Raw genomic sequence first — 21,730 nt, forward strand, 5'->3', positions numbered from 1 at the left:
CACTATCCACGGCAATGAAACATGATGAGAAGGAGGTGGGATCTGGGGGCTTTCGAGGGATCTCATTGCCCAGACTTCACAGATGCCACTGTTGATGTTAGAGCATCGTCCTAATGGATATCAGCGTGCCCCATGTGACAGCTGACACATAAACCCTTAACACTTTAGTGTCAATCAGTTTATTAGTATTTTTCCAACCTGCAAAATGCTGACAGTAGTATGAAGTACAGCGGTGGGAGGCTAGGAGGCTAGGAGGCGTGACTTCGGGCAAGCCACCTCCCTTCTAGGAGTCTCGGGACCCTCATCTACACAGGAGACTGGAGCGCATGATCTCTAAGGACCTCTTAGTCTGTTCTCCATCTGTCGCTGGAGACATGAGAAGCAATTCAGGGGTGCTGGTCCTTCCCTGGTAAAGTTTGAGGATTAGGGACAGGAGCAAAGCAATGGGTATAACTCTCCAAAGAAAGGGAAAAAGTGCAAAATAAATCACAAACCGTTATGGGGGTCCTGCCCTTGCAGTTATGAACAACGAGCATTCCCAGAGTCTGGCAAGACCTTCATCTGGAATTTTAGGTTAAATTGGCTCTTGTACGTAGGGCCACAAGAATCCAGCGTGGCCATTCTATCTGGCAATCAGAGCCTAAGTCTTGGACAATAAAGTTCCACATCTAGGACTCCACGACTACGAGTCCAAGAGTCTAAAATTCCAAGACTTTTCTTCACGCTTTTGTGGAAGGTTCATGGCTGGGTGCAGGTTGCACTTTCTGATGGGTGGGGACCCTGGGGTCTCCTAAGAACAGAGAAATCAAGCAAAGATTCTACTGGATGGGCTTTATGTCAGGGAGTCTGCAGACCTTTCAAACCAAGCTGGCCAAAGATGAGGCCCGCTGGAAGACTGCTGGGCAGGCAGGCAAAAGGCCTGAGCGTTCAGGTGTAGACTCTCACCCTATCCTTATCTGATCACTGCGCCGCTTTGGCCTCCGCTCTGGCATGGCTTTTCCGGCTGCGGGGCCCGAGACCCATTCCAGTCAATTTATGTAAAGGCGCCTTTATGCAAGAGTAGAGCGTGACTCACGGCAATCCAAAGACTGGAACTCCGGCCTCAAGGATCGCGAACGGGGACTAAAAAGCCGCCAAACCGGAGACAATTATTTTCTGTATCTTGCAGCCATCTTACTTTTTTTGCGTATTTGCACAATTCAGTGGTTCAAACGGCAGTTTCCCGGTGGTCCCTCGCGTGTGCCCCAGCCACCCCTGGTCTCCTTCATCAGGCCTTTGTGACTCCGCGGTCAGGCCTCCTGCCCTCGGGTCTCAACCGCCCCACCCCAATTCCCGAAAGAGAATCTAATTGGCTTTGCTCCACAGCCAGGCCTATGGCAGGGCAGGCCCGTTTTGAGCGCCCAATCAGCTGTAGGTGGGGCGGGGCCTCGATGGGGCGGGGCCTCGACGCCCCTCAAAGGGAGAGGGCGCGGCAGCCCCGCGGCACGCTCGGGACGTCACCCTCCCGCTCCATGGTCTCGAAGAGCAGCCGCACCAGCGCCGGCCGTCCCTGGGCCACTAAGGCCCGGGCCAGCCCCAGCACCTCGCCGGTGTGGCCGCGCCACACGCGCTGCAGCTCTTGGCGCAGGCGCGCCGCGGGGTACTTGCCCTGGGCGTGGCGCAGCCACGCGTCCACCTCGCGGCCCAGCTCGGTGTCGCTCAGCTGCGCCTGGCTCCACTGCGCCAGCAGCACCTCGAGCAGGCAGCCGAAGCCGTCGGTGTGGCTGGAGCCCGCGTCGTCCAGCTCCACGGCGCGCTTGAAGCAGGCCGCCGCGTTGGCCTCCTCGCCCTTGATGCGCAGGCACTTGCCGCGCAGCAGCTGCAGCTCGGGCAACGTGGCGCCCAGCTCCGACTCGCCCGCCTTGGCCAGGAAGACCAGCGCCTGGTTCAGCGCCGCCTCGTCCACCGCCAGCAGCTCCTGCACGGCGTCCACGCCCATGTAGTAGTAGACCTGGGTGGGGAGTATGGGGGGCCTGAGCCTTTCTCCCTGGGCATTCCGCTCCCATACATGCTTTTAAAAAATTCCATTCATACATTCCCCACCCTCCCTCCGACAATTCTTCGCAAATGGTCCCGCGCCCGGAAAAGGAGAAGAAATAGTGATTCCAGTTAAGCCCCACGACTCTTGGCCATATTATCTTGAACGAGGCACTCTCTGGGCCTCAGTTTTCTCGTATGTAAAATTAGGATATTGTCACCTCTTGGGAATCATTCCTTGTGCCCAGAGAGCACTTCTGGATAGAGAGTAATGGCCCTCACTTCCTGAGTGCTTTAGAAAGAGCTTGGCCCTGTTCTAAATGCTGTATGTGCATTTCCTCATATACTCCTCACCATGGGTGTAGGAGGTGGGTATGGTATCAGGCAGGGGCGGGAGGTAGCTGTATTTCTCCCTGAGTTCTCAGTGCCCAGGCCTGCCTTGGCAGAGAGTAAATAGGTTTCTAGTAAGCCACTGGCTACTCAAGCCAAGAGGCTGCCTTACCTGGCCAATGTCCAGATAGGTCTCGAGGCTCGGACACACCTTGACCACTTCCTCCAGGTCAGCCTTGGCGCAGGACAGGTGGCTCCTGTCAGGCATGCCCCCGAGCCCCATCTTGGCCCGCTCGAGGTCGTGCAGGTACGCTCTGAGGTGGATCTGCCGCAGAGAGTCCGCTCAGGGATGATGCTCCGAGCAAGGGCCTCTGTCCTCCTTTCTACCCTAAATGATGCCAGTCTTTTTCTCAGCAGCAACTCAGGGAAGTTCTGTGGTGCAGAAGGCCCCTGAGACTGGGACCCCAGAGTCCTAGGTCCTAGTTCTGTGCCAGCTGTGCTAAAGACACCCTTTCTGGGCCTTAGTTTCCTGCCTGTACAATGAGGGGGTTGGATGAAGTTAACAAATTCATTCATTCAACGAGTATGTATTGAGTGCCCACCATATGCCAGACCCAGCGCCAGGTATTGGGCGTGCAGTGGTGACAAATGGCTATGAAAAAATAAACAGGGTGATGGGCTAGAGGGGACTGGGGGAGGGGGCTATTTTAGATAGGATGGCAGCATGGATTTTGTGAGAGTCCACATAAGCAATTTGGAAGGAATGGAAGGTGGCCCCAACTTACAAGCATCAAATTACAAATGATTCCAGACGCTTGCCTTCATCCACACCCCACCTTTCCCCCCATACTTGGAGCATTAAAAAAAATCTAGAAGTTCAGAAGGGGAGGCATGAGAAGGAGGAAGTAGGTAAAAGGGGTCATTGTCGCTGAAGGTATTAATGCTTTATAGCCAACCGGATGGGCTCTAGTTCTAAGACAGCATCATAAGGTGGGGAGGAGGGAGCTCTGGCTTTGGAGCCAGTTGGCCTTGGCTGAATTCCATGTCCCCCCCATTAGCAAGTGAGCTGGGGAGAATGTTGTTCAACCTCTGTGAGCCTTATTTTCCAGATCTGAAAAATTAGTACACTGATATCTTCCTTGGAGAGTTCCCATGACGATTGAGAGAACATATTCTAGCCAAGATCTAGCATATGGTAGGTGCTCAGTTTTCATTCATTCATTCAACAAATATTCATCAAGAGCCTGTTATGTGCTAAATACTGTTCCAGGCACCCAGGATAAAGTAGAGAGCAAAACAACAAAATTCCCTGCCCCCACAGAGCATATATTTTAGTGTGGGAGAGAGAAAGACAATATGCTTGATAAATACATAGCATTTTGGGAAGTAAGAAGCGCTAAGAAGAAAAAGTAAACCAAGAAGGAAGACACACAATGTTGGTGAGAGGTTGACATTTTCAGGAAGATGGTGCTAATAGCTTCCTTTTCGTCCAGACCTCCAGGAAGTGAGGAAGGAAGCATTGTAGGTGGAGATCATTATCCATAACTTACAGTTTGGGGGATGGAGTTTTAGAGGAGAAGTGGGTTTTCCCCTGTCCCACAGTGATAGGTGGAAAGGCCAGATTTCAACCCAGGTCAGTCTGCCTGTATTGAGTATAGGCTGGAGGTCGCTGATCAGGTCATTGTAGAGGGGTGCCTGCGGTGGGTGGGAATGTCCTTCATTCTTTCACTCAACCTTATAGAACACAAATCTTGTGTCTTGACTGCTAAGTTCCTTTCCACCATGAAGGCTCTATGACCTTTGGGCTCTGGCAACCCAGTCTTAACCCTTGGCCCTGGTTCTCGGATTCCGGATGGCAGGGTGAGGCGGAGCCTGCAGGCTGACTCACCTTGGCCCTTGTGCAGTATGCCTGCCAGTTGAGCTCTGGATCTCGTAGGATATCTAGAGCCATGTTGCAGGTTCCAATGGCCATATCCTGCTTTCCCAGGAAGTGGAAGATTTTGGCCAGGCGATTCAGGATGGGGGGTTGGTCCTTGGCTATCTCAATAGCCTAGGGAAGGAAGAAAGGTAAGAGCAAACTATTTGGTTATTTGCCCGACCTGCAGGTCCCCCATCTCTGGATAGAGCCATGGCACTGCAATGCTCTTCTTCCCTAAATCCACCTGCCAGTAAGTTTGGCCATATCATGGAACCTAATACATAAGGATACAACTCATTGGCACTCAACTCCCAAGAGCCCGACTCCCACGCTCCCCACCACGTTCATGTGTCCTGTCCAGTGAATCCCTCCGTGCCCCAGGCACACCTCTCTTCCTCGGACACATCTAGTGTATGCTCCCCCAATTTCCCAGGGCTGTTGGAAGGAGGGCCAGCATCGGCCTTTACCTCCCCCATATTTACACAGTGCAGTGTTTCTATCAGGCCCGCAGCACTTCCCCTCCACATTGCTAATGACCACTGCCTGTCCAGTATGTGTTGCTGCCTCTGGGATACCGAACTCCTGCAGGGACTCATCTCTGTGCCTGGCACAAGGTAGGTTCTCAAGAAGGGGTGAAGGCAGTATGTTTGTTAAATTGGACACAGCTCTCAGAATCCTCATGAGCCAGCGTTCCTTTTCCATTCTGTTTTAAGATCTCTCATCAAGGACTTGCTCATTAATCTACCCACCAGCAAACATTGGGCATGTGCCCCATGCAGGGCACTGTGCTGAGTGCACAGGTCAGTGAATATCACAGGGTCCCTGGCCTCCAGGAAAGACTTCAAAACTGAGCTAAGTGTGGAAACTACCACATAAACAGGTGCCCAAGAGCAAGGCTTGAACAACAGTTTACAGTGAATTTCAAGCATTACCTCCTTTAAGTCTCTCAATGACCTGGAAGGTAGACAGATGATGTAATTAAGACATAATGAGGGGCACCTGGGTGGCACAGTGGTTAAGCGTCTGCCTTCGGCTCAGGGCGTGATCCCGGTGTTATGGATCGAGCCCCACATCAGGCTCCTCGGCTATGAGCCTGCTTCTTCCTCTCCCACTCCCCCTGCTTGTGTTCCCTCTCTCGCTGGCTGTCTCTATTTCTGTCGAATAAATAAATAAAATCTTTAAAAAAAAAAAGACATAATGAGGCTCAGGGATGGAAGTGACTTGCTTAAGGTCACATGACCCATGGGCAGAGCTGGCATGAGACCCCAGTTAAACCCATCTTTTTCTCACTATGTCATTGGGGGTGGGGAGGGACAGTGAGAACCACGGCCTGAAAGGGAGAAGTCTGAGGGTATATCTGAGACATGGTGAATAGCTCAGAAGACAAGGCTGGAGAAGCAGGCTTGGGGCCTGGGCGTGGGGAAGGTCTGATTCTTAAGCAAAGAGGAAAGATGACAAAAATCACTTTTGTTTTGAATGAAGAAAGGAAGGAGAGCCGGGGCACTTCCTGGGTGGGCCACACTGTGGGGGATGGAGGCAGGATGACACGTAGAAAAGCAGCAAGTTCCAGGAGAGGAGGCTGGGGTGTCACACTCCATCCCAGTTTGGAGAGTGGGCATTGCCAGGGGACGTACCTTGCCAAAGCAGTCCAGGGGGTCGGTTCCCGAGTACCCGCAGTCATGGACACCCATGGGGGTGGTGGAGAAGGTGTCCTTCCTCTCCAGCAGCATCCCGAGGTAGCACCAGGCCAGAGCTGGGGGTAAAGTGTGGGAGAAGGGTGTCTAGAAGCAGCGGGGTGGAGAGAGGGAGAGGGCCTAGGAGAAGGGACGGGGCCAGCCCCATGCAAGTTGTCAGTCCCCAGGAAGACGAGAGGGCCTGTGGCAAAGTCACTGAGCAAGCTGCAAGGTGCATGAGTTCTGTGAGATGAACGAATGAGTATATGGGACAGAGGGTGAGACAGAGAGAAACAGGATGTCTCCGAAGGGAAAACAATACCAGAGGTGAGGACAATGACAATGACAGGCAGGGCTAGTGACAGGTAAAGGGGGAGCCAGGCAGCCCTACCTTGGTGGTGGGGGTCCGAGGACTTGAGCACTTGCCGGAGCAGGGCCAGAGTGCGGTTGAAGGCAGGCAGCCTCTTCTGCTCCTCACTGCCCAGCTCCAGGAAGATGCCATCTAGCCTGTGGCCAAGAAGGGGACGTGGGTAGCTGGCACCCCATCCCAGGTGTCCCTAGGGTGCTGTGAGTTCTCCCCAGGCCAGCGGCAGGGAAGGGAACTTGGGGAGCCCTTGCCGTGACCAGGCCTGGAGTCAGTCCCACGCGCGCCCTGAGCCAGGAGAAGAAATGAGCACAGACAGGTATATGGAGAAGAGGGGGGAGAGACATGGCAGGAATTAGGGCAAAGGGAGTCCCCCTCCCCCGCACCCCCCCCCCCCCGCCTGACCTGATGAAGAGCGTTGCCATGGTGAAGTACCAGCCTCTTTTCTCCTCCACTGGGATCTAGGAAAGCAGAGAATGGCCCGCGGTGCTGTTATCGCGGTACACGTCCATCGTCCGTAGATCCCCACACTTGCCCTGAACCCCGAGAAGCCCCAAGTACACCGCTGACCATGGTCCTGGATCTGCCACTGGTGGCTGAGTGACCTTGGCCGAATCACCTCTCTTCTCCGACTACACAGGGTTTGACGAGATAACCTGTATGAATGTCCTAAGTAAGGGGCCCGTCATGGAGCAGGAGTGGAATTTTCTCCCACCATCTTGCTTTCCAAGCTAAGCTCCCCTCCCCCCGGCTCCTCGCCCTGTGCCCTGGATCCCCCCACTCCAGGGCCTACACGCCACTGGTCACCTTTCTCCCCCATGGTCCACTCGCTTCTTCCCTTTGGCGCCACCCCTCAGCTTCTGCCCTCCTGAGAAAGCCCTTTCGGGCTTGTTGATGGAATTCAGCTGCAGCCCAGGACCCCCCCCCTAGCGGTTTTCCCGCTGTTATTCTTGCCAACCTCGCCAGGCATTTAGACCGACTTGGGCACCAGATAAAATATTTATGCTGTTATTTATGGGAGTAGCTGCTGCTGCCTCAGGAAGGAATTTTAATGAAAACCAATAAAACCCCCAGTGCATATCGGCAGCTCTGCTTCGGGCTCTGGTCCCTCCCTCCACATTCATCTGCTGGCATGGATCCCCAGGCTGGATTCTGCACTCCCACCATGGCCTCCTCAGCTCAGGACCCCCATCATCCCTCCACCCCGACTCCCAGCAGCCAGGTGAATGCACTCAGTCCAGCCTGCATTTCTGGACATCTGTGGCATGAGGCCCTGTGTTGAGTGCTATAGGGACATGGCACTGAGTTGGACCTGCATCCCGGCCCAGATGGGTTCACAATCTAGCTAGGAAAACAGGTCCAGGCATAAATAGTAGAGCTTGACTTGGTGCCTGCCATGTGCCAGGATCCTGACACCCACCCTCTCAATCTCTCAACAACTTATTGGGTAGGTATCATCTGCCTTTTACAGTGAACATATTGAGGCTCAGAGAGGTAAAGTGACTTGCCCAAGGTCACACAGCATATGGGTGTCAGAGCTGGAACTTGAACTCCCTTTGTTAGGCTCCAAAGCCCATGGCTCCCCTTACCCCACCAGGTTGCCCATAGCGCTAGCATGAGGCAAAGTCTGAACAAGGCCATGAGACTGATGTGGAGAGAGGCACTAGGATGGGGAGGCCAGTCCCAGCCAAAAGACTCTGAGAAGGTCTTGCAGAGGATGGGCTGTCAGGTGAGTCTTGAATAGCAGTGGTGTTTCAGAGGGTGGAATGCGGGCCAAGGGCATTCCAGATGGAGGGCTCAGTGTGGAGACGTGTGGCGTGCCTGGCAAGCATGGAGCCTGGTATGTGTGAAGGGGGCGTGGGGGGAGCAAGTGTCAGAAGTTATGCTGTGGCTGCTCTGGGGAGGCTGTGGATGAGCTTGCAGGGAGAAGAGAGAAAGGGGGTCCTGTGAGTCTGATCCCACTGAGAGGCGTGACTGCCCACCGAGGCAGGGTCTTGACCTGGGGCCCAAGCCAGATCACCCAGAGGAGGCCCCGCTAATCACATCTCTTAGCCACTATTCACCAAGTATCTTCTCTGTTTGGCCCAGGCTGGGCAATGGGCACAGGAGAGGAAAGGCAGGTCCCAGCTTTAGGAGCTCCCAGTCTGGCACGAAAGCCAGATCGTATCACAGTATGAGTGGAGGCAACGCCAGGGGTTATGGGAGGAAGTATCCTGCATGATACAGGCGTGCCCACAGAGCTTCCAGAGGACCGGCTGGAGCAGGCTTCTCCAGGACAAGTAGGAACCACCCAGGGGGACACTGTGAGAGAAGGCGTCAGATGGAGGGACATCGTGTGCCAAAGCTGGGTCGGAGGTGAGGGAGCATGGTGTGTTGTCAGGGGCAGGAGGGTGAGCCAGCAGGGCCACATCAGGAAAGGCCCCCAAGGGCCTGGCTCAGGCCCCGGGGTTCATGTGCAGGGCAGTGGGGAGCCTTAGAAAGGGCAGTGCCCAGATCCAGTATGTTTTTACATTCACATCAGCACGGAGAGCCCTCCTGTCAGTTAGAGGGGAATACGTGTATGGGGCTTTAGCTGGGGACAGGGCTCTCCGAAGGGGAGGGTGGCATTTGCCAAGGGTTGAAGGGCATCCTCGAGGGCTCAATGGGGAACATTAGCCAAAGCAAAAAAGCTAGGATGGGCTGCTGGATAACCTTACCTGTTCTACCTACCCGGTACCTGGGACATAGGAAGGGGGACTCAGATTCACGGGGCCACTACTGTGGGCCACGCTGGCCAAAGACCGGGATGCAATGTCAGTGCCTGATCGTGTGAAGGACCGAAGCATAAGTGCCTCAGGCTTCTTGGCATTCTAGAGGTATGATCGCATGATCTCTGGCCCCATGCCCACTTTGAGGCTGGCCCAGTGGAGTCCTGGTAGGGAGAGATGGAGCCTGCTGCCTCATCAGGCTTCGGACAAGGAGGTATGGCCACGAGCGAGAGCAGAGGCTCAGGTGGCCGACAGGCCTGGTCCTATGAGGCAGGGGACCTCGGATGGCTAAGTTACCTCTAGAAGGCTGTGTCCTTATCTGCAAAGGGGGATAATGATGTAGAGCTCACAGGCATGGCGGGGGCAGTGCCCAGCCCAGAGTGCTCCGTAAATGTTGGACCCCTTGCTCCTGGCTTGGGTTAGAGCTGAGCAGGGTTGGGGTGTCCAGGAGGCTGCTCTGTCCATGGGGCTTATTTCAGTTCCCTCTGGGGCAACAATCTCTCAGGAGTCCAGAGAGGTCCTGGCTCACCCTTCTCTCCAACCCCGCCCCCCGCCCCGTGCTACTAGGGCCTACCTAGGATCCCCTGTGAGGTCCCAAGCACCTTTCTCCCCTCCGCAGACCCCCAGTGTTGGAGAGTTATGTGGTGTAATCAGGGGTCTCCCTGTACCTCTTGTTTGGCGTTCAAGCCACAGGAAATAAGTTAGCTAGTACCAGACAGAGCTGGCACTTAAATTCACGCCTTCATAATGCTAGCCCCAAGAGTTGTCCTCAGCACCGTTTCCTTGATCACTCTCATTCTATCTCTGAGGATACTGAGACCACAGAGGTGAAGCAACTTACCCAGTAACATGCTAGTTAGTATCAGGGCTTAAAGCCCTAAGGTATCTTTGAATAATTCAAGAGCCTTGTTATGGTTTTTATTACACAGGCAATACCACCACTTGGTGGCAGTGTGCCTGAATTGCAGGGGTAACTCCTCTCTCCTGGTTCCCTTCAACTTGAAGGCTAAAACAGATTTTCCAGAAAAGTCGCTAGCTGAGTGACATCTCTATGACAAATCCCAAACGCAGTCCCTCCTCATATTCTGCTGAAGAGTGACATTTGCAGGTGGGCTTATGGGGTTGCAGATTCGAAGTGGAGTTAATGGCCCAAACAGATCTAGTCTGAGGCCTCGCCTCCCTTGAAATTTAATCCTCTAACCCCCAATGAAGCTCGTGGACGCCTTTCACTCTGCTGTGCGATCCTGGCCTGAAAATGGGCTGTCTCTTTAAAAATCCTTCTGGTTGTAACTAAAGCAGCAGCTGAGGCTGTTACCAGGGGCAACCTGGCAAGCCACGGTGCGTTAAATTAAATTAAACAGGTCTCTGGTCCCCCCCTCCTTTCCTGGAGAAGGGAGAGGCTGTTCCACCTCTCTGCTGAAGAATAAAATCGCCCTGAAACATCTTAGGCTGCGAGGCTCTCACTTCCAGAGTTGACAGCTCCCAGAGGCAAGGTGTGGGAGGCAGCCTGGGAGGCCCGGAGAGGGTTTCTGCCAGAGGAGGGGGGTTCCCCAAGAGGCTGCCCAGCATGGGCTCTGGGCAGCACACCACCCTTTCTCTTTCTTGTTGGGTCCTCCTCACAACCCTGTGAACTGGGGGTTCTGGGGCCTGGAGAGGGGGCCGGCCAAGGCTGCAGGCTGGAGGGGGTCTCACATTAGGCCGCCACTCCATGACAGATCTGTGGGAGAGAGTGGGTAAGGCCCAGGCACCAGCCCTGACCTGCGAGTGAAATCTTCAGACCCCGGGACTCAATGAGTAAGGCGCAGCCCTCAGGCAAGAGGTCCTCAGCACATTCCCCTGCTCCCCAGAGGCCCGCGCTGTTATCTCCTTCATTTTAGGGACGGGGAAACTGAAGCTCGAGGAGGCAGAGGCTTGTCCACTTAACCTGACATTTCAGGCCAGGTTCCTCTGACTTTGAGTTCGTGTTCTTCCCACAACATCTAGCGGCAAGTGTTTGCACAGCGCTTCCCAGAGTGGACACACACAGATTTCATTTGGTCCTCAGACCACGCCGTGTGGAATGTAAAGTTAGTTCTCATTACTCTCTTGGCACAGATGGAAAAACTGAGATGGGACTATGTCCTCAAAGTCACACAGCCAATGTAAGCCCAGACAGAAATCTGGAAATCTAGCCTTCAAGTTGAAGGGAACCAGGAGAGAGGAGTAACCCCTGCAATTCAGGCACACTGCCACCAGGTGGCGGTATTGCATGCGTAGTACAAGCCATAACGAGGCTCTTGAATTACTCAAAGATAGCCATGGGTTTACATGTGAACCTGTTCAAACCCCATGGGGTTACCTATGAGGTCATGACTATGATTACCCCGATTTTACGGAAGAGGTGACTGTAGCCCAGAGTGGCACAGCTTGAAGGCAGCTGAGCTGGGACCCCAGCAGCTCAGCCCCAGAGCTCCCGCACCTAATGGCTAGACTAGTGGTTCTGGATGTGTGGTCAGGACCACCAGCAGCCGCAGCAGCAGAAGCATCACCTGGCAGTTTGATAGACATGCAAATTCGTGACTCACTGAATCAGGAACTCTGGGGGCGGGGCAACCAGGGTTTTAATAGGCCCCCTGATGCACTGATCCTGGGGTACTGCACTGTGGGGAGCCCAGTGATGATGGGCTGGTCGGTGAATCTCTTTTTTAAATGAGCCAAAGGATCAGAATTGTGATCCTCAGAAAAGCCCGAAGACCCAAGTTCCTACAGCTGCGTGGGTCAACGACAAAGATAGGTGACCTGGCAGAACCGGCAAAGAAGAGGGTCAGGATAAACCATTACAGGGCAGGCTTGTGTGAACCTGGTGGGTACAGGGGTGGATCTTGACTATTCCACTTATTTCATAAGGTGGCCCCTGAAGAAGGAAGTGCTGTGGGGCTTGGCTATTTTAAAGGATTTCAGTAGAAGATCTTTTAATATGCCAAATGAGCCATGAATCTTTATACATCTGGATAGGCTACAGAGACCTTGCTGGTTCTTCAGGAAAAGAATTGCCTTGCAATTTGAACTGTGTCCCTGATGACACTGTACTCTCCATTTCTGATTCTCTTCCTGACAGCTGACTAGTTCTCCTTCAGGAGAGGGGGGATGTGACGGAGCAAGGAGCAGGAACATTCCTGAGCATCAGCTCTCCACTGGGCGCGGCAGTGCCTCCGCGGACTGGCAACTCACAGCAGCCTGAGAAGATGCAATGCTTCCACCTCCTTTTCTGGGGGAGGAAACAGAGCCTAATAAAGAAAAAAAAGCCACCGCCCAGCCCCACAGCCCGGGGTGGAAGTGCCAGGATTCAAGTTCACATCTGCTTCCCTCCAACGCCCCTGTTCTTTCCACCTCATCACGCCGACCCTGTGAAGGCTGATGCTGCAGAAATAAAAGTCACAAGGTGGCAGGCCTCAGGAATATGTTCTTCCTGCACAACTGGAATGTCCTCTGTGATGACACAGAGCAGCCTCCCGGCTCTGCACACCCAGCCCTGCCCCCACCCCAGCTGTGGGACAGGCACCAGAAAGGCAAGGGCTGGGGTTTTCCCTCCCCCCACCCAGCTCCTGCCACAGGGGGTGCGGAGTCAACGGAGGGATGGGGTTGGAGTCCCATTCCTGCCTCTGCCTCCCCCGGGGATCCTGGAAAGGCCCCCAGCCCAGCCCGGGCCTCAGCTTCTGCAGGCACAAACGGAATGACCCCACTTGGCCGGCCTGTGTCACAGGCAGGTTGGTGGGCGTGGTCAGTGTGACTGGTGGAGGGGATTTGAAGGGGCGGTGCTATGCCGTGGAAGTAAGTCACCTACGCCTCCCTGTCCTGGCTTCCCTGGGTGGTCTTCATGGAATGTAAGATTTGAGCAGATTGACCACAGCTTCCCACTGTCACCCCCCTTCTTGTCCTAGGTCTGTCATGCCACCAACGCAGGTCATCTTTGCCTCGCACTGGCTCCCTAGACTTGCAGGACTGTGTTGAGCCTCTTCTCTATCCCACTGTCCTTAGAGAGAAGGGACGCTGTCTAGTCCTGGGTCCAAACCTAGCCCTGGAACCAGAAGAGACCGGGTGGGTCTGAAGAAGTCTCTTGCCTTCTGCAGTAATAATGGTGATGCCTGAATGTTCTCAGCTCCTCCCACGGATCTGTGCCATGTGTGCCCTTAACATTCTTTTCTCCTGGAAAAAGAGGTGGCTTGGCCAGATGATGCTAAAGGCAGGTTGGACTCTGAGATCCGATATCAACGAGGAGGGGAAACCCGGTCCCAAACTTGCTAGGAACGGAGGGGGAGAAGCCAGCAGCAAACTCAGAAATGTGAGTGGCTCCAAGGCTCTCAGAAGGCTGGAGCCAGAGCTCAGGAAAGCCATCCCCCAGCCTGGGCTTCAAGTCCAAGAGACCTGGGTTCAGTTCCCACCAGCCTCTCCTGGCTATGTGCCCTTGGGCAAGTCACTACACCTCTCTAGCCTCAGTTTGCTCATCTGTAGAATGGGCTAATACTGGTTCTGATTTCCCAGCAGTCATGTGAGGACCAGATGAGATCATCTATGAAAAGTACGTGAATGCACAGTACCTAGCTCACTGCCCAGTGTTTCCCATCTCTTTTCCTCGCTGAACCCAATCAAACCACTCAGATTTGTGAAGTCGTGTGCGTGTGTGCGTGTGTGTGTGTGTGTGTGTGTGTGTGTTTGCAAGCACCATGGGAGCAGAAACCCTGCCCATGATCTGCAGCTCTTCAGTCCTCAAGATACTGTCTCCCACGTTCCCCAAGCTGTGGTTTCCCGCATGTGTGTATGCATTTTCTTCCTGCCGGGAGTTCATTTTCCCCCACTTCTCTGCTTCAAAGTCCTTCCTGTCCCTGAATCACTCTGGCCGCCACCTTAGCCCAGTGCTCGCACTTGACAGAGGAGGAAACAGAGACCCAGGGAGGGGAGGTGACTTGCCCACTAACCCACAGTGAGTTGGGGCAGGGCTGGGGCAGAAACCCCATCCTGGCCCCCAGCTTGGAGCGGGGTCCTCCCCAATGCCATTGTTCTCTTCCCAAGACTGGCTGGGGCTAGGCTGAGGGAGACCGCAGGAAGGGCAGGAGGAAGCAGAGGGGAGGGTGGGGACTCACTGAGAAGGAGCACCTGGGGCTCCCTTGCATCCTGGGTCCTGGCAGTCCCCTCGGGGGATGAGGATTGGAAGCCCGTGACTGTCCATGTCGCTGGGGCTGGGCCTTCTGTCTGTGAGCAGTCACACCTCCCACAGCCCTGTCAGGCAGGTACCCCTGTCCCCATTTCACAGACATGGACACTCAGACTAAACAGATGGCCCAGGGCACCCAGGACATGGCCAGCTGAGCAGGGACCCCTGCAGGCTGGGGACTCCCATGCGGATGCTCTGACCACAGTCACACGAGTGCATCTGCCCAGCACAGTGCACCCACCGAGGGCCCAGGGTCTCGTGGGAGGCCGAAGCCCTGCAAGGAGGGCAGTTCTTTACTCCCAGCTCCAGAGCCCGCCTCCCCGGTGGCTGCAAAGGTACAGAGGGTGGGTGTGCGTGCGCGTGCGCGCACAGGGGATCCTGGGGCTACTGACCCGCTGTGCCCTCTCGGCCCTTCCTAGCACATCCCCACCCCGCTGGGTGTGGTGGCCGGTTGGAATGTCCACACCTTGGTTTGTGAGGCTGTCTGTCGGGCCGGTAAGCTCTGCCTCCCTCCCTGTCCGCCCCGGCCGGGGGTGCGATCCGCACGTCCGCCGTGCGCTGGGTCACCCTGGGCAAGCCGCTGCCCTCCCTGAGCCTGTTAGGTCCTTGGTGGGATGTGGAATCACACTTCTCAACTGGCAGTGTGTCTGTGACATCTGAATAGTAATCAAATGCACTAATGAATGTAAAATTCTGAACTCTGGCCTGGCACCCATTGTGCTGCCACCCCGGGCCGTGAGCAGGGGTGAAGGCCTGCGTGAGTGCACGTGTGCGTGGGCATGTGTGTGTCAAGCCACCAGTATTTGGGTGAAGGGGAAGACAATCAGATACCCGAGCTAGCTTGGGACATGGGTATTTTTGAGGAGAAACAGAGGTTCAAGTTACCTTATTTTTAAAAAAAGAGGGATTTAAAGACTTAAAGTCCAGGGGCGCCTGGGTGGCACAGCGGTTAAGCGTCTGCCTTCGGCTCAGGGCGTGATCCCGGCGTTCTGGGATCGAGCCCCACATCAGGCTCCTCTGCTATGAGCCTGCTTCTTCCTCTCCCACTCCGCCTGCTTGTGTTGCCTCTCTCACTGGCTGTCTCTATCTCTGTCAAATGAATAAATAAATAAAATCTTAACAACAACAACAGAAAAGACTTAAAGTCCAGTGACTCAATGAAATGAAATTTAACAACAGTCCCAAACAGCTCTTGGATGTCCCACCCTATGCTGGACACTGAGGGGTGGGGGGCTAGAGAGAGGCCCAGGGCGCAGGGAGAAGGCTGGGCCCTGACGCGATGTGCACCCTGCCTGCAGCCTTCCGTGGTCTCTCAGTCCTCACGGCCACCCAGTGAGATGGGCCTTAGAATCCCACCTGGCAGATGAGGAAACAGGCTCAGGGAGGTCAAGTGACTTACCTGTCCCACCTGGGATGGAGACAGAATTGTAACCCAGTCTGTTTACCTCCAAAGCTCCTAACATTCCCCCCCGCCCCCACTTTGAGGTCCGTCCACAAGAATCTACCCGTGACTCTGTGCGTGCGCGTACCCGCGCCTGCGCGAACGGGGTGCTGCCAGGAGGGTAGAAATGACAGGTAAGAGCAACCTGCCTCCTCACATTGTTGTGACTTAAAGAAAACAGGAGGAAGTGAAGAGCTGAGAACGGAAGTCACAAGCACCCCCCCACACACACACACGGTTTATTTTTGGATTATGGGCTGAATTATTAACTCTGGAAGGTTTTCTCTTGTCATTTTCGCTAGCGGATGAGTCCTCGTTCCTCAGCCACTCTTTATCCTCTGGGCACCAGAGGCTCCTCCCTGCCGGAGACAGTCCCGGCCCCGTGGGAGGGACATCTCTCCAAGCTACAGCACAGGGTGGGGCCAGACCACCAGCTGCCCACCCCCAGCTGTCCCCCCCCAGGGAGGGGGGCAGACATTCTCAGCAGGGGTCCCACCTCCTCCTTCCCTGGTCCTGACCTCCTCTCTGCCCCCTTCCTTCCCGGCCCCTACCCTCCATACCCGGCAACCCACCGCCTCTCTTCTGACACGCCCTCTGCCCTAGATTTGCAGGAGGTGGTCCACGCAGAGTGGCCCTCACCACCCACCACCATCTGCACTTAGCGTGCCCCCACTTCTCTGACCTCCCCAGAAAGAGCAAAGGCTTTGAGGTCAGACAGAGTGGGGTGGATTCGACGGCCACTTACTAGCTCTGTGACTTTGGGCAAGTTACTGAGCCCAGCTATGCCTCAGTTCCCGCATCTGTAAAATGGGATCAGAAGGTTCTTGTGGGCACTAAGATCGTGTCTGGAAGGCACTCACAGAAGACATTCCTAAGTATTATTGTGTGAGGTGGAGTGTTGAGTGAAGGAGGGCTTCAAGAAGGAGGTGACATCTGAGCAGGGTTTTGATGGATGGAGTCTACTTTCAAGGCAGGGAGAACAGTAGCTGCCCGGGGAGGTATGAAACAGCACAGTGTGCTGGGAGGAGCAGAAGCGGTTTCCAGTTGCTGGGAAGTCAGCCGCAGCTGAAGAGGAGGGCGGGAAGCAGATTTCAGAGACCGTGTCAGCAGTTCCCAGGCCAGCCTGGGCTCTTCGTGGGAAGCTTCTGACCGCCCTCTTTCTAAGCCACTCAGCTGTCACTAACGCCCGCAGGCTCTGCAGGCCCCCTCTGCAGGACCTTTGCACACACCACACCCCTGCTGGGAGAGCCCTCGCCTCATTCCTGCCGGTACACTCCTGCTTCTTCCGGAAGCCTCTGTCACTCACTTGTGATGAAGGGAAGTGTTCCTTCTCTGATACTCGGTCATTGCCATTCTACCCCCAGGACCTGGACTGGACTGTGGACTCCAGTATCTGGAGAGCTCAGGCAAGGCTAAATAAAAGAACAAATGTTTGCTCCTCCCTTTGTCCACAGGCTTCTTAAAGACAGGGCCTGGCACACACTAGATGTTCAACAAACGTTAAGACGCCAAGCACCTGCCTCTCAGACAGGCCCAGAATCTGCCAGTTTACGGGCACTTTCACCCCATGATTTGATCGGAGGCAGAGATCACTATTGTTAAGGTTCATGAAGCAGACGCCAAGACCAGAGACGAAACGTGACTTGTCCAAAGCCGCACAGCCAAAAGATAAGAGAGCTAGGTGCGTGAACCCAGGCCTCCTGCTCTAACTGCAATGAAATCGTCATTGTTACCCGATGTGGCTGTTTCTTGAGTGTCTACTCCATGCCAGGTGCCCTAGAGGCACGGTCTCTTCCAAGTCTCGGATGGCAAAATGGGGGCTCCAAGTCCCCAACTTTCTCCTGCAATGGGAGCACTGCCCATAGCTGTGCTACCCAGACCCAAGGACACAGCACAGAGCCACTGCCCACCTGAAGCAGCCCTGGGCGGCACCCTGCTCGCCACTCCATCCTCTGGGAGGTGGCTCATGCCAGGGGTGGGGGGTTGAGGAGGGTGGGGGGGCCCCCACCATGGCTAGGCTGACCAGCGTAGGAAGAGAGATGCTGGACTCTGATTCCTATGCCCAAACTTCTGCCTCTACGCTCACCTCCTCCACGAAGCCTTCCTCCCCTGAGAGCAGGAAGGGGCCTTGTGGACCATCCAGTTCCCCCTCTCTGCCCCCAGTTCACAGAGGGGGAAACCATAGCCCAGAAAGGAAGGCCCAAGAGGCTTCCTGGCTCCTAGCTCAGGGCCCCTTCGGCCCTCCTCTGCTGCTGGGACCACATTCAACGCATGCTACGCTGTCCAGGACTCCCGCTGAGGGTGGAAGGCATTCAGGGACCTACCTGGCCTGTCTGACCCAGAGTCTCCCGCCTTAACCTCTACCCCACGCTGCTTTGTTGAACTCAAGTCTGTGCCCTCAAACCTGCATTCCCTGAGGTCTGGACTCCACGTTTCCTCTCTGAAGCTGGAAGAGGCTTTGGGTGGAAAAGGCTCTGAGGGCGTGTGCTGAAGCTTTATGAATGGAGCCCTGAGTGAAGGCTTGTTGTTATTTAAATATCACGAATCTAAGCCATTATAAAACATCATTGTTACAGCTAAATCCTGCCTTCACGGAAAGTCTTGGTACCTCTCTGAACTGTGGTTTCCTCTTCTGTAACAGGAAGATAACGCCCTCTACGTCATTCATCTGTCATCCAATGCAGGTAACCCTTGAGACGGCTCCCAGTGACCCCGATCTCCTGGTATTCATGTCCTTGTATAGCCCCATCCTTTTGAGTGGGAGCTAGACCTAGTGACTCGCTTCTAGTGAACAGAATATAGTGAAAGTGACGGGATACCCATAGGCAAGGACCTGAGGGAGACTTCTGGCCAACAGCCAGTGCCACCTGAGTGAGCTTGAAAGCAGGTCTTCCCCCAGCTGAGCAAGCCTTCAGATGAGAACTCAGCCCAGAGGCACCCAGCTAAGCCATACCTGGATTCTTGATCCACGATAACTACGAAGTAATAAATGCTTTTTGCTTTAAGCTGCTTAGTTCTGGAAGGTGTCTATTATGCAGCAATAGGTAACTAATATACCTGGTGTTTTTCTACTCAGTGCCAGGCCCTATTCTGCGCATACAAGTATTTAAGATACATTAATTGAGCACCACTGTGTGGCAGGCACTGTGCCTGGTATAGGGTTTGCAGTGATAAACCAGACAGATGTTTTCCCCACTCTCAAAGACCTCAAGGCTGAATTAAGGAGACAGATTTGTGAATGGCCAGTGTGAGCAGTGCTGTGGGAGCCCAGGGCAGTCACCTGACCCGGCCTGCAGACATCAGGGGAGGCTTCCTAGAGGAGGGGATGCCTGAGACAAACCCAAGACTGGGGAGAACCTCCCAGTCAAAGGTAGGGCAGAAGAGCATCATAGAAAGAGGCCAAGAGAGAGGCAAGGTGAGCTCTAAGGAGATTTGGTCCACTGGGGGGACACAGGGACTCAGGCTGTTGCAAAAGCGTGGCTGGAAGGGGGAACATGGCAGAGAGAGAGCAGAAGAAGAGCATGGAGGGTCTCAGGTGCCAGCCGGAGGGTCTTGGACTTATCTGGCAGGCAGTGGGGAGTTACCAGGGGTGTAAGCAGTTCAGGGATGTGGCCAGTAAGACTGAGCAACGTGATGCTGGCAGCAGGGTGGAGGAGGAGGCAGAAGGGTCAGGCAGGAGGGCAGGGACCCAGGCAGAATGATGGCAACTACACTAGTCAGGCAGGAAATGATGGAGGCTGGGCTGCAGAGGGAGGCTGGGGAGGAGTGGCTAGATCTTAGAGATATGGGCAGGCCCGAATGGACAGGGATTGGGGGTCTAGTGGCAGTTGGGGTGAGGGGGAGAGAGGAGGTAAGAATGCTGCCCAAGTTGGGTTGTAAGGTTGGTTGTGCCATTTTCTTAGGCCATATGCACAGGCTCGTGGACAGGTACTTGCTGGGAGAAGCGAGACGAGAAGGGTGATTTGGCCAACGCTGATTTTGCAGCGTTGCCAGAAAAGAAACCTAGGCAGACTGTCCCGCTAGGAAGCAGGTCCACGCCCTAGCAGAAAAAAGCTACAGGCCTCGTCTGGGAGAGGCCGCCCTAGAAGGGTATCCCAGAAGCCAAAGGGCCAGGGTTTGGGGAGAGTGTGGGATGCGGGGTCATCCAGCAGACGTGGGGGGCCACGACCCCAGCCCTCCCGACCTGGGGCGGGTCACCCTACCTGCTGCCCGTAGCCCAGCGCCTTGTCGTAGAGCGCGATGCCGGCAGCCAGCACCTGTGCTCGCTCCTCCGGGCTGGCGCAGCCCACGTCGAAGCCGTGCGCGTAGCCCTGCTCTGCCAGGCAGCGCGCGGCACGGAGCTGGGGGTCCCCAGGTGCCTCGCCCTCCGCCGCCAGGCCCATGAGGCCGGCCAGCCGCCCCGCGCAGGCCTCCTCCTCTTCCTCCTGGCCCAGCCGCCCGTACACGTGCGCCAGGTTGGCCCAGGCGTTGAGGTTGCCCGGGTCCTCGCGGGCCACCTCGAGGAAGCGCTCGCGGGCCTCGTCCAGCTGGTCCAGGTAGAAGGCGAAGGCTCCTAGGAGGTGGCGCACGGCGGGGCGCTGCGGGGCGGCCGCCAGCTCGAGCTCTTGCTGCAAGCCATCCCGCTGCAGCTTCAGGTCCCGAGCGCGGAGAGAGGCCGGCGAGCGCGGCTCGAAGTTCAGCTGCATCTCCAGGTGGAAGTGGCCCGGCAGATAGTCCAGGTCGTCGATCAGGGCGCCCAGGTCCTCGGCCGTGGCCTCCGGCTCCGCCATGGCAGCCCCGCTGCTCCCCGGGCCTCTCCCCTGCCCCGGCGGCTGCGGGGGGTGGGGTGCCGTGGCTGGGGCGCCCTCAAGCGAGCCCCGCGCGGAAGGCTAGGGGCACCGCGCGCGAAGGCCCAGGGTCCTGCCGCCTCCGGGTCCCGCGGCGCCTCCCTCTGGTGGGAGGGTTTGAGCGTCGGCTCGGGGAGCGCCCGATGGGTGTGTCGGCTTTCGCTGCTCAGCGGCTCTTAGACGCCTGCATTGCACAACCAGGTGTGCCAAAAAAACAGGTGCATTGCCAACTGCCGGGCGCGCAAACCACGGCGCATGGCAAAAGGACTGTTTTTATTCTCTGCTCAGCAGACGCGGAAACAGGCTCAGGAGGAAAGGACTTGCCCAGGTCACAGAACGGGAGCTGTGCCCCAGCAGCCCGGAACCCAGATGGCTGAACCCCAGCCAGGCCCTGTCTCCGTGGGCACTTCCGCACGCTCTCTGTGTGAGCTCGCTGACTAGGCGGGTGAGGGCTGGCCCTTCCAGCTGCCTGTGGAAGCCCCCTCACTCTTGCCCTTCTCCCATCTTCTCCGAAGTTCCTGTGTTCTCCTTCCTCTGAAGGGAGGCTGCCACTCCTCTCTGTGCCTCCTGAGGCCATGATTTATCAGGCTTCCCCACTTAGGGTTCCCCTGACTCCTCTCTGTCCTGCAGTTGGCCACTTTGGAAAGACTATGGGGCTCCATGTGCTGGTCCTAATCCTGGTTCTCCATCCCTAATAACCCGTTACCTTCATAATTATGAATCACTTCATAATTTCACACTTCATACTTTCTTCATCTTTGACATGAGGGTCACATTCTCTCCCCCAGGGTAGATATCCAGGGTAAAGCTGGTGAATGTCACTCTGGGTAACTGTCAGCTCCCACTGCTCCCCCTTGGTTCCCACTTCATCCTGTACCCCACCCGTGGCCCAGTTTTCTTTCTCTTGCCAGCCTTCTCCCAGGACTGGTGCTGGTTCCCGGCCCTCTAGAAGGCAAGGCTATGCTCCCTGCTGCAACGCTGCTGGTCCTCCCGAGCTTGCGCTGTGTAGCAAGTCTGAGCTTCTGAGACCCTCCCACCCTTCATTCCTCCTGGACAGGGCTCCTCAGACCCTGTTCCTTCATCTTCTTGACAAACATGCCAGTGTTTTCAAAAGCGGAAATAGAGCCAATTAGTAAACCTGGAAAAAAAATTGACTAGAGCAATAAAAAGGTAAATTAAAAATATCTTCCTTGTGTTATGTTTCACCTGTAATTTTATAATATA

At 55.5% G+C, this 21,730-nt stretch overlaps 1 protein-coding gene across 1 annotated transcript; it reads right to left on the reverse strand.

The window, feature by feature from the left end:
• Positions 1-163: 163 nt before the first annotated feature.
• On the reverse strand, positions 164-20,772 carry TTC22 (tetratricopeptide repeat domain 22). The gene is made up of 7 exons (XM_019795827.2): positions 19,883-20,772; positions 6,707-6,762; positions 6,329-6,444; positions 5,899-6,017; positions 4,235-4,396; positions 2,519-2,671; positions 164-1,990 (listed from the first exon to the last, which is right to left on the reverse strand). Exons 1-7 carry the CDS (start codon positions 20,447-20,449, stop codon positions 1,454-1,456), a joined length of 1,710 nt encoding a protein of 569 aa, XP_019651386.2. The 5' UTR covers positions 20,450-20,772; the 3' UTR covers positions 164-1,453.
• Between the last annotated feature and the right edge of the window lie 958 nt (positions 20,773-21,730).

The sequence above is a fragment of the Ailuropoda melanoleuca genome, chromosome 2, assembly GCF_002007445.2.
Source record: "Ailuropoda melanoleuca isolate Jingjing chromosome 2, ASM200744v2, whole genome shotgun sequence".
NCBI classification, from domain to species: Eukaryota; Metazoa; Chordata; class Mammalia; order Carnivora; family Ursidae; genus Ailuropoda; species Ailuropoda melanoleuca.

Bases quoted from the DNA above. Each gene is read 5' to 3' on its own strand.
- TTC22 (XM_019795827.2), bottom strand. From the start codon at position 20,449: ATGGCGGAGCCGGAGGCCACGGCCGAGGACCTGGGCGCCCTGATCGAC. The intron at 6,763-19,882 runs GTAGGGTGACCC...CTGCTTTCCTAG, and splicing joins CGCTGGGCTACGGGCAGCAG to ATCCCAGTGGAGGAGAAAAG. The intron at 6,018-6,328 runs GTAGGGCTGCCT...CTTTACCCCCAG, and splicing joins CTCGGACCCCCACCACCAAG to CTCTGGCCTGGTGCTACCTC.